At 28.5% G+C, this 11,658-nt stretch overlaps 6 protein-coding genes across 6 annotated transcripts; 4 read left to right on the top strand and 2 right to left on the bottom strand.

Moving 5' to 3' along the window:
- Window positions 1–253: 253 nt before the first annotated feature.
- On the top strand, window positions 254–469 carry COA3 (Coa3p; the record flags this gene model as incomplete). Its single annotated transcript, XM_011278718.1, has 1 exon — window positions 254–469. One exon carries the CDS (start codon window positions 254–256, stop codon window positions 467–469), a length of 216 nt encoding a protein of 71 aa, XP_011277020.1.
- Window positions 470–758: 289 nt separating this feature from the next.
- Window positions 759–2,501, bottom strand: KCH1 (Kch1p; the record flags this gene model as incomplete). Its single annotated transcript, XM_011278719.1, has 1 exon — window positions 759–2,501. One exon carries the CDS (start codon window positions 2,499–2,501, stop codon window positions 759–761), a length of 1,743 nt encoding a protein of 580 aa, XP_011277021.1.
- A 720-nt stretch (window positions 2,502–3,221) lies between these two features.
- On the top strand, window positions 3,222–4,019 carry BN7_527 (PRCC domain-containing protein; the record flags this gene model as incomplete). Its single annotated transcript, XM_011278720.1, has 1 exon — window positions 3,222–4,019. One exon carries the CDS (start codon window positions 3,222–3,224, stop codon window positions 4,017–4,019), a length of 798 nt encoding a protein of 265 aa, XP_011277022.1.
- A 623-nt stretch (window positions 4,020–4,642) lies between these two features.
- LOS1 (Ran GTPase-binding protein LOS1) lies at window positions 4,643–7,651 on the top strand (the record flags this gene model as incomplete). The annotated part of the gene is made up of 1 exon (XM_011278721.1): window positions 4,643–7,651. One exon carries the CDS (start codon window positions 4,643–4,645, stop codon window positions 7,649–7,651), a length of 3,009 nt encoding a protein of 1,002 aa, XP_011277023.1.
- Window positions 7,652–8,181: 530 nt separating this feature from the next.
- EAP1 (Eap1p) lies at window positions 8,182–10,215 on the top strand (the record flags this gene model as incomplete). The annotated part of the gene is made up of 1 exon (XM_011278722.1): window positions 8,182–10,215. The coding sequence occupies one exon, from the start codon at window positions 8,182–8,184 to the stop codon at window positions 10,213–10,215; it is 2,034 nt and encodes a 677-aa protein (XP_011277024.1).
- Window positions 10,216–10,429: 214 nt separating this feature from the next.
- On the bottom strand, window positions 10,430–11,658 carry RFC2 (replication factor C subunit 2; the record flags this gene model as incomplete). The annotated part of the gene is made up of 2 exons (XM_011278723.1): window positions 10,430–11,340; window positions 11,619–11,658. The coding sequence occupies 2 exons, from the start codon at window positions 11,656–11,658 to the stop codon at window positions 10,430–10,432; spliced, it is 951 nt and encodes a 316-aa protein (XP_011277025.1).

Raw genomic sequence — 11,658 nt, forward strand, 5'->3', positions numbered from 1 at the left:
TGTCTTTACCGAAATTAATTGGAGAATTAAATTTAAAAAAGTTAAATTAAACCGTATACAAAGTTTTATCGTTTTACCATCATTTCAAGGATAATTTAGAGGGAAAAGATTAAGATATTATAAGAAAATGAGAGGCTCTTTAGCTAGATTAGCACTGTGAGTTACCCCATTAGATACCTCATAGTATGTGAAGACCAAATACTAACAAAGATCTAGAAAAACATCACCATACCATGATCCAAAAACATTTAAAATGACACCAGCTATGATAAGGGCAAGAAGACCTTATTTTTGGAAAAATGCAGCTGCTTTTGTTGCATTATCATCTATAACCGTTGGTATATATTTCTATACTTATAGTTTCTTAGGTGCAGATGATTTTGAAGATGTTCCAATTCCACCAATTTCTGATGCTGAATTAGCTAAATTAAAGAAAGAATATGAAGCTTCAAAAAAATCACAAAATTGAATTAAACTAAATGAAGATCTTTATAAGGCTTTAATGATGGTTTTGGTTTTTATTTACTATTTATAACGGGGTTTGGTTTCTGCAAAATGTAAATATCCATGTATATATATAAAAAAAGAATAATGTTGGTATGATTTGAAAGTTTGTAATTATAACTACAGAATGTAAATATGAATACAATTAAATGAATGAATTGAAAACACTAATGCAATCTATATAAAAATCGATATACGCCAACCTAATAAATATAAATGAATGAAAAAAAAAATATAATGACATGTTAAATGATTCATAAAACTCTTCTACCTTGGAAATTTTGAAAAACATTAATCCCAGGATTCGAGCCATTTCTTGAATTTGAATTTGGGGTATTACTTCTTGATGAATCATTACTTGAATTTTGAGAATTTAAAGGATTAAATCTTGTATAATCTTCAGATCTCATATCTTGAGCTCTTCTTATTAAACTTTCTCTAACTGGAGCTTTTTTAGAACCACGAGAAAGATTTGTTGATGAATTATTATATCTTTCTGATTCGAATTCATCATCACTTAAATCTGAATCAAAAATTTGTGGTAATGATTCTGGATCTGATTGATTATTATGATTTGATAATAATGCTTTTTCAGGTTCCACTATAGATTGATCTGATGATGAACTATGTGAAGGTTTTCTAAAATTATTACCAATACTTTCTGTAGAATAATTTTTTGGATATAATAAATCATTGAAATGAACAGGTTCTGGTTTTGTTGTTATTGAGTTTTGTGATCCATTATCATGAATCGTAGCTAATGATGAATATGATGGTTTATATTGTGCAGTTCTTGAAGGTGGTGTTGGTTTAGAAATTATTGGAACTGCTGTTGATGTTGATGACATTAATGTTGTACTTGTGTTTAATGATGTTATTGAAGGTTTATAATCAATTTTTGGTGGTTGTTTACGAGATGCACCATAATATTGGGTATCAAATGATGAAACTGATTCATTATTATTATTATTATAACGATTCATTGGATCTGAAACTGCTTGTTTGAAATTTGTCATTTCATATAATTTATGTTTATCATCACTAAATGGATTTTCATTTTGTAAAGTTGAATTTGATAAGGAGTTTAATGATGAAAAAGTTGAAGGTTTATTTGGTATAGTTGGTGTAAAACTTAATGGATCAACATCAGGTAAAGTTGGTTTATAATTTTTTTGATTTTCAATAACTAATTTTCTTAATGATTTTTTTTGATAATGTCTTGCTAATTTCTTAACTGTATGATCAACTTTTATACAAACATATTGTCTTAAAGCTTTATATTTTAATCTTAATAAAATTCGATGTAAAACAGGAATTGCAAACACTATAGCGAAAAAAAATTGGAAAATAAAGAATAACCAAATTGCAAATGAAACAGTCATTGCATATAAAATAATTGCTTCATTTGGACTTTGATTTTGAATTTTCTCTAAGGTTTCCACAAATCCATTTTGAACATTCAAGACAGAATATAAAGTTAATGCATTAATAACTTGTCTTGGACTATCAGCTAAAATTAATTTTTTAGACCCATGAAATGTAAAATAAGTATAAAATGCCATTTTATCAAAACCAGAACTTGGATTAATTTCATTTAGGACACAAAAATATTTATAACCTTGAATTGATTTCATAGATTTAGCAGCAGTATTTGTATAAATTAATGAAATATTTCTTGTTCTGAAAACTTTAATACCTCTAACTAATTCATAAATTAACAAGACAATTGAAACTATAATACAAGCGGCAAATAACCATTTAGAAATCTTGAAAGGTAAATTTGGTTTAACTTGTGATGACCATTCATTAAAAGCTAATAATTTGATACAAGTATATATATCAACAGCATAGAAAACAAAACTTAATACTAAAAGAAAAATCATAACGAAATAATTCCATATAGTACCAGCTTTCCTATTTTTGAATTGATCAACATCTATATAATCAAATAGATTATCATCAACTTGTCTTTCCCAGCTTGAGGTGAATAACCCCATTATTGATATATTGTTTTAATAAAGAGGGTATTTATAATGGGGGATGGAAGTATGGAAATATAAGATCTTTCCATATATATAAAGCCCTGGTTGTAGAAGAAAGGAAATCTTATATAAACTCCCTTTCTTTTAATGAAAGTTGATGGATGTTGGGAATATGTGTGTGTGTACTGGATGTGGTTAGGTGGCTTTAGAAGAGTTGTTTCTTTGGGTTTCTTTGGTTGGTTTCAAATATGTATCAAATTTAAAAGCATTCTCTTTATGGATATTTTCACGATTTCTATTTATATAACGCGAGATCTGGGGGACTAGGACTCACAAAACTTGAGACTACAACCAGGGTCTCAACGGTTTTTATTTGAACGTATGGATTCAAAATAAGCAGCTGGTTATATTAATGCTCCTGTAAGGTATAAAGAGAATTTAGAGTAGGTTGATATTTTTACATTTAGGAGGTAGTGGTTAAATATATACAAAGAGTTTTTAATCATCATGATTCTCTGCGGTAGTATTGTTTTTTAAGATTTCCCGTGAATTGTACCTTTAAAACTTCTAGGCCCATAATGTTTTATGAGTGGTCTAGTCCCAGTTATTTAAATCTCGAATAAGTGAAAAATCAAAAAGGTTGTAATTTTTTGACGCATTTTCAAACAGAATACATAGAAATTCTAGACTTGAGATATACAATATTGATAATTTATACATATTAGATCCAGAACAATGTCTTTAGTGCAATATTCTTCTTCTGATGACAGCAGTGATGATGAACAACCAACAGTGAACTCATCTGTAAAGACAACAGTCAATTCAACATCAAACAACATCATATCAAAACCAACTGGTTCTGGAACTTCCATTTCAAGTTTCTTACCTCCTCCAAAGAATAGACAACCGCCTAAAAAGGAACCTAGAGTATTAGGGAAAGCTATAAAGAGTATTGCAGGTGAAAGTCAAGTTAATCCTGATAATATTGTATTAGAGAAGAGTTCAAAACAAGTTACTTCATTTATACCAAGTTCATTAAGAAATAAGAAATCAACTCCAAAATCAAAAGTAAGTGATAATGAAACTACCACGACAACTACATCCAAAATACAAGAACCAAAATCTCAAATTGAGTTATTCCAAACAATAAAATCCAAACCTAAACCAATTACATCAAATCATACTAAATTAGAAATACGACCAATTATAGATGAACCAGAATCAATTGAACCTATAATAACATCACCACAACACAATGAAGAACATCCAAACAAGAAAAGATCAAGAGGTGAAGATATACCAGACCCCTCCAATATCAAAGAATTTAATGTAGATAAGTTTTATCAAGAAAATCTTGAATTAAAAGATCAAGGATTATTACAAGAGAATAAGAAATTACATACAATAACTAATCATAAGAACCAATTGAGTGCGCTAGTGAAGAATGCTCAACAGGATGGTGACCTATTGAACGAACGCATTGAGCATAACAAACGACTCAAGAAAGAACGAGGAGACAAGTATGGATGGTGATGGTATTTAAATATGTTTTGTAATTAATGGCTTATGATTTGATTATATAGTGTGAATGTAGGGTAATCCCTGTGCTAATGTATTACGTAATACAATGCTTTTTTTCAGATCAAACTTCAAAGAATGTTTTCGCGAAGTTTTTCTGATTTGGAAAACAAAAACAAAAAATCTTGAAAAAGTTGAAAAACACAGCGTTTAGACACATTTAGCGCTACAAAATTCGAATCAGAGTCATAGTTTCTGGTGGTTTTTACAACAAAAAGGTTTCCTGTTTATTGCTGAGTATTAGGTAGTGGTTATTTCAAGGGAAAAGAAAGACACATATAGAAAGAAAAGCTCTTCAAAAGGTTCAAATCATAGGTAGAAAAAATCAGTTCATTCATTTTTGTGTGAAAAAAACCAAATCAGTTACATTATAAAGAAGTTCATATAGGTTCAGGGTTTCATTGTACATATAACATCAAGCTTTTAGACCCACTGAAGAACTATAAAGGAATTCGAATATTTAGCTGGTTTTGAATCACATTTTTTGCATTTTCATATAAAAAAAAAGCATAGATCTATATACAAAAAAGTTACAAATCACATACCATACTAAAGATCCAAAGTTCTATTCATAAGATATGGAAGAACAGATCAAACAAGCTGTACAGATTGCAATTACAGGGACTTCGGATTATAATTTGAAGGAACAAGCAATCAATTTTTTAAATGAATTGAAATCATCTCCAGATGGATGGCAAGCATTTTCTTTATTATTAAAAGATGTTACATATCCAGATCAAGCAAGATTCATTGCCTTACAAGCTTTGAATGATTATATTCCATCTTTATCTCAAGAACAAAATGGTTATATAAGGTCAACTCTTTTGGAATATTTAAGTTCAATCATTTCAAATCATAAATATGATAATGCTTATTTGAAAAATAAATTAGCTGAATCATTTGCATCATTATTTTGTACAACTTATTTACAAAGTTGGACTAATTTTTTCAAAGATTTTGAAAAATTAATCTCTAGTGAAGATGAAATTGCCATTGATCAATATTTAAGAGTTTTATTAGCTATTCATTCTGAAATTGGGGATCAATTAATCGTGAGAGAAAGACCTTTAGTGGAAAGAAATAATGCATTAAAAGATTCAATTAGAATTAATGATATGGATAATTTAACCAAGATTTGGAAAAAATTATTAATTGATTTCAAAGATAATCAATCAAATTTATCACAAGAAATCTCAAAACAAGATTTACAAGTTATTGGTGGTTATGTTTCATGGATTGAAATTGGATTAATTGTAGAACCTGATTATATTAATTTAATTTTACAATTTTTATCTAAAAATTCATTAAAAGCAACTTGTTGTGAAACTTTAGTGGAAATTATTAGTAAAAAAATGAAACCTGAAAATAAATTACAATTATTATCATTATTAAACTTAACAGGTGTTGTTAGTTCATTATCTGTTGATGGTTCAGATCTTGATTTTGTTGAATGTGTTGCTAAATTATATAATGCTATTGGTTTAGAATTAACTTTTATCTTGGATTCTTCTGAAGCATCATCAGAAATTAAAGGTTCAGCTGATCAACAAATTATTAATTTATTCCCATTTATTTTAAATTTCTTGGAAAATGATTATGATGAAGTTTCTTTACAAGTTTTCTCATTTATTTCAAATTTCTTAGCTGCTTTGAAAAAAATTATTAAACAAAATAATGGTAATATTGATTCAACTCATTTAAATTTATTATCAACTTTGTTACAAAAAATTATTATCAAGATGAAATATGATGATAGTGATGATGGTGAGGATGAAGATGATATTTCAGAATTTAATGAATTTAGAGCAAGATTAAAAGTTTTCCAAGATACAATTGCAATAATTAATCCAGATTTATATATTGATCAAACTACTGCTTTAATTGAACAATCTATTTTTGCAGATACTAATACTAATAATTTGGATTGGAGAACTGTGGAACTGGGATTATTTGAATTAACTAATTTATCAGATAGTTTAAGAAATAATATCTTGGGTATACCAAAACTTGCAATTCAAGAATCAAAACCATATATAGTTTTCCAGCAATATTTGTTAAGAACTATTAATTCAAATGTTGTTTCTATAAACCATCCATTAATTCAATTATTATTTTTTGAATTAATTGTTCGTCATTATAATTATTTTAATGCAGCTACAGATAAGGACGCATTAACAAATCATATTTTAGAATTATTTATTTCAGTTGGTCTTTATAATTCAAATGAAAAAGTTCAAATCAGATGTTGGTATTTATTTTTCAGATTTGTTAAATTAACTAAACCAAGATTAAATGATGAAATTATTACACGTTTAATTACAGATCTTTCACAAAAATTATTAATTGTTGAAGCTGAATTACCTCAAAAAGATGATGATTCAGAATTAGTGGAAAATTCATCAAAATTTGATAATCAATTATATTTATTTGAAACTTTAGGTTTATTAATTTCTTTAGTTGATAATTCCAAAATTGAATTGAAAATTAAATTATTAGATGCAATTTTAAATCCAATTTTCAATGGATTAGAAAAAACTGTTTCAGAACAAAATAAAAATCAACTTGTTGTTTTACAAGCTCATCACTTATTAATGGTTATTGGTACTATTGCTAGAGGATTTGAATATGATTCAACACCAAATAAAACATATTTACCAGAAGTTGTTCAAAGATTTAATAATACATCAGAAGTTGTTTTGGTAACTTTAGAAAATATGAATTCATTTGAAGTTGTTAGAGACGCAGCAAGATTTTCATTTGCAAGATTTATTCCAATTTTAAAATCTGATATTAGTAGTCATTTATCACGTTTAATATCAACATTATTAAGTTCACAAAATTTAAAATTTAGTGAAATGACTGATTTTATTGGATTTATTGGACATATTATTCATACTTTCAATAAAGATGATTCAATTTATAATTTATTAAATGATTTATTTACACCATTAACAAATAAAGTCTTGTCAATGTTGGATAATAAAGGTGAAAATGGTGAATTTGAAATAATGCCAGATGTTTCAAGGGAGAAAAGTTCATTGAAAAAGGCATTTATCTTGTTATTAATTAATTTAACACAAAATAATGTTTCAAGTGTTTTAGTTACACAAACAAATAAATCAATTTTACCAATAATTTTACAACGTTTATTAAGTGAAGCAAATGATTTAAATGATTTACAAGTTTCAAAATTATCATTAAGTTCATTATCAATTTTTGCAAATATTTTCGGTAATGATACAGTTAATGATCCAAAGGATAAATATAATACCGGGATTGCAATCGAAGGGATTTCATCATTTTTATTAGAAAATTTAATTAAATCAAGTTTCCAAATTCCATTCCAAAGTGCAAAATTTGATATCAAAGATGCACAATATAGATTTGTTGCAGATGAGATTGCAAATATCTTAAAAGCTTTATTCAATGTTAAAAATCAAGAATTAATTACATATTTAAGAGAAGTTTATTTCCCACAAATTCAATTACCAAGTAATGTTGGTGATGATTTAATTCAAAATCTAATTAACTTAGATATTAAAGATTTTAGAAAATATTTTGTTAATTTCATCCAACAATTCAAATAGGACTCTTTCATCATTGAAGAAGAACACATTACTCATATATATAGAACTGTTTAATTGAAAGAAATTCATTTGGCATTAAAAATTATTTGATTTGTAGTTTATTAGTGATATTTGAGATCCGACCATTTTCAAGAAAGAACCGGAATTTTGGCAAGATTTTAATTTTTTTGAATTTTGATTTCGTTGAAAAAGAACCAGCGAAGTTTGACCAAATAAACAACAAATCGACAATCGAATTGAAAGAGATAATTAAGATCAATTGATTCTTATTTGAATATTCAGAGTTATCGTATCGTCAAAGACTCAATTACACAAGAACACTCATATTCAAAATCCTGTGGTTTGGTGCTTTTCTAGTATTTTTTTTTTCACAGAGATATAGTACCTCCTTGTTTATACTGATCAAGTCAAGATTTGATTGAAATTAGAACAAAAAAAACCAGAAAACATTGGAAATATCAACATACGTCCCATTGGTTATAGTGCAATTCATCGTTAATATCATTATCATATAAACAAATTTCATCAAGATGGCTAGTTTCCAAGACCCATCTATAATATCTATGGTTTCAGCGCCTAGTCAAGGAAATTCTGATACTTCAAGTATTGTTACAGAGAATAGAAATGATATAAATAGTTTCCTGCGAGAAGCTGAATCCAAAAGAGCTGAAGAGGAAGATTCTAAGAAGGGTTCAATTGGTGGTGGATCATCAGTTTTAGAAAATAATGAAGTTGCTATTGAAGGTGATAAAGAATTAGAATTGGAAGAAGATGAAGAAACTAAAGAATTAAGAAAACAACAAGAATTAGAAAATTGGAAGTTGGATTTAGGTCCTTATAATGATGAAACAAGACTTAGATATAGTGCTGATTTTCTTTATAATTTAAAAGATTCAGAAGATAATTTTGTTCCACCTGGTTTACCACCAAAATCTTATTATAGACTGAAGAATAAACAACCAATTAGAACAAATTGGATTGGTAATAATCAAAATAATAATAATCAAAACAATGGTAGAAATAATTATAATGAAGGTGGTTCATCAACTGGTTCTATGGGTAATTTTAATTTAAATAGAAGAACTCATGATCGTGGTTTCAATAGACATGGTAATAATAACAGTCATAATAACCATAGAAGAAATAATAATAATAGAGAAAATCGTCATAATAAAAAATTCTCTGGTGAAGATGAAGATAGTTGGCTTGCTGATCTTGATAAAGATGCTCCATTATCTGCTGATGGATTTGAAGCTTATAGAGCTAAAGTTAAATTAGAAGAACGTAAAAGAAATGGTGAATTGGTTGAAGAAGATACTAATCAATTTCAACAAACATCAGAATCAAAAAATACAATTGATAGTCATTTCAGAGCTGTTAAACCAAGCTTAACTAGTAACCCAAGTGGTGGTGCAACTGTTGGTTCATCATCAGATTCAGGAAGAAAATCTAAATTTTTAGGTATTTTCAGTCAAGGTTCTAATCAACAACCATCAGATTCTAATATTCCATCATCTAAACCAAGTAATGATGGTGTTTCCAAGATTTTATCATTATTAGATAGTGGTGAAAAAAATGCTCAAGTTGGTTCAAATAATACAACACCTCAAATTTCTCAAGCTTCAATTTCAACACCAAAAGAACAACATTCAGGTTTTAATTCCCAAAGAAGTCAATTTTTTGGTCAAGATAATAAAACAAATACATCTACTGGATCAACTCCAATTTTACCACCTGGATTAACTCCACCATCAGGTTCTCAAGTTCCACCAAATTTACCAACTGGTGGTTCAAAAGATTCATTTTTCATGTCATTAATGAATAAAGGTCCAGAAGCTGGTAAACCAGATTCAAATCAAACTCAAAGTCCAATTGCTTCTACTCAAAGTCCTGCATTATCAAAAGTTGAAGGTTCAAGAATTTTACCACCAGGTTTACAAGGTCCACCAGGTTTAACTCAACAAACACCACCACCATCTCAAGCTCAACAAGCCCAATCACAACAACAACAACAGCAACAGCAATCTCAACAACAACAACAGCAGCAACAACCTAATCAAAAACAACAACCTCAACCACCACATCCACAACAATCATCTCAACAACCTCAAAATCCTGGATTCCCACCAGGATTTCCTCCACAATTTCAAAATCCTCAAAATAGACCACCTCAAGGTCCAATTCCACAAGGTCAATTTGTTAATCCACCACCAGGTTTTAATCCTCAACATCCACCACCATGGATTTCTCAACAATTCCCACCTAATTTACCACAAGGAAGATTTATTCCACCTCCTTTACCAAATGGTGTTGGATTCCCACCACAATTTAGACCTCAAGGTGGTCCACCAGGTCCACAAGGTGAACCAAGATTTATTTTACCACAAGAATTTCAAGGTAATCCAAATGGTCCACCTGTTTTCTTACCTCCATTTGGTGGTCCAGGTGGTCCAGGTGGTCCTGGATCAAATCCAGATGGTTCACAACGTGAAAGATTCCCACCAGGATTTTTCAATGGTCCACCACCAGGTTTCCCAAATGGTAATCCACCTCCAAATCAATAATGAATGAAATTAATGATTTTTTATTTTGCTAATTGTATTTTGTTATATACTACAATTGTATGGAATTTAAGAAAATATAATGATTAAATCGTTAAAATTGTTATTGTAGAGGAGATCTCATGTGAAAAATTTCGAGTCTAAGACTTTAACAAGATACGCCTGACACTTAAATGCTAATTAACTTTTATTTCTATTAAAATTGATAAATCAAAACTTAAATAACTTGTGAAATCTTCGTTATTAAATTTAAAATTTGTAAATGTTCATCTGTACCATTTGAAAGTCTTTGATCAGTTTCAAATAAAATTTGAGAAAATTGATTTTTTTGTTCAGATGAATATAAATCATTTAAAATTAATTCATCATGTAATTGATTAACAATATCAACACCACTCCAACCTTCAGATATAGTATCATCAACAATTTTAAAAATTTTTTGGAAATTTTTTTCTTCTGAAATTTTTAAAATTCCATCCAATACATCTTTTGGAACAGATCCTGCAATTTCACGAATACTTTTAATTGTTATTTGTTCTTGAGAATCTTGATCATCCAATTCTAAATCACCATCTTCATCTTCTAAACCAATTTTTAAACGTGAATGTAATCTAGCTGCAGATTGTAAAAATGTAATTGCCTTACGTAAATCACCACTTGCAATTTTTAAAACTTCTTCCAAGACACCATCTTCTAGCCTTATATTTTCTTGCTGTTGAATATGTTGTAATCTTAATAATGCATCATTATTATCTAATGGTTTAAAACGAAATTTTGAACATCTTGAAGCTAAAGGATCAATAATTCTTGTAATATAATTACAAATTAAACAAAATCTTGTAACACCAGAATAAGTTTCCATAGTTCTTCTTAAAGCAGATTGAGCATCTGCAGTCATTGAATCAGCTTCATCCAAGATAATGATTTTATATGGAGGACATGGATATTTTTCTAAATCTTCAGAACTTGGATTTGATACAGTTAATCTTGCAAAATTTTTAACCTTTTCACGAACAATTGAAATACCTCTTTCATCTGATGCATTTAATTCTAAGACACGAGTCTTACTTAGTTCAGGACCATATAATTCTTTTGTTAATGCTAAAATTGTTGATGTTTTACCTGTACCTGGTGGACCATAAAATAACATATGTGGAAGCTAAGAAAAGCATAATTAGTATACTTGATCACAATAAAACTTATGAGTTGAATACATACATTTGCTGAAGTCAATGTTTTCTTCAAGACAGTAACAGCATGATCTTGTGCAGTAACTTCATCTAAATTCTTTGGACGACTTTTTAAGATCTTTGTTAGTATATTGAACAATTCTTTTTCTGCTTTAACTCAAACTTACTATTTTTCAACCCATGGAAGGGCTCTTTCTTGGATCACTTTTGGTTTACTTGAGCCTTTGGCACTGTTTTTGGTAAAAAAGTTACTCAT

This window comes from Wickerhamomyces ciferrii, contig 00011 (genome assembly GCF_000313485.1).
Source record: "Wickerhamomyces ciferrii WGS project CAIF00000000 data, strain NRRL Y-1031 F-60-10, contig 00011, whole genome shotgun sequence".
Classification (NCBI taxonomy): Eukaryota; Fungi; Ascomycota; class Saccharomycetes; order Phaffomycetales; family Wickerhamomycetaceae; genus Hansenula; species Hansenula ciferrii.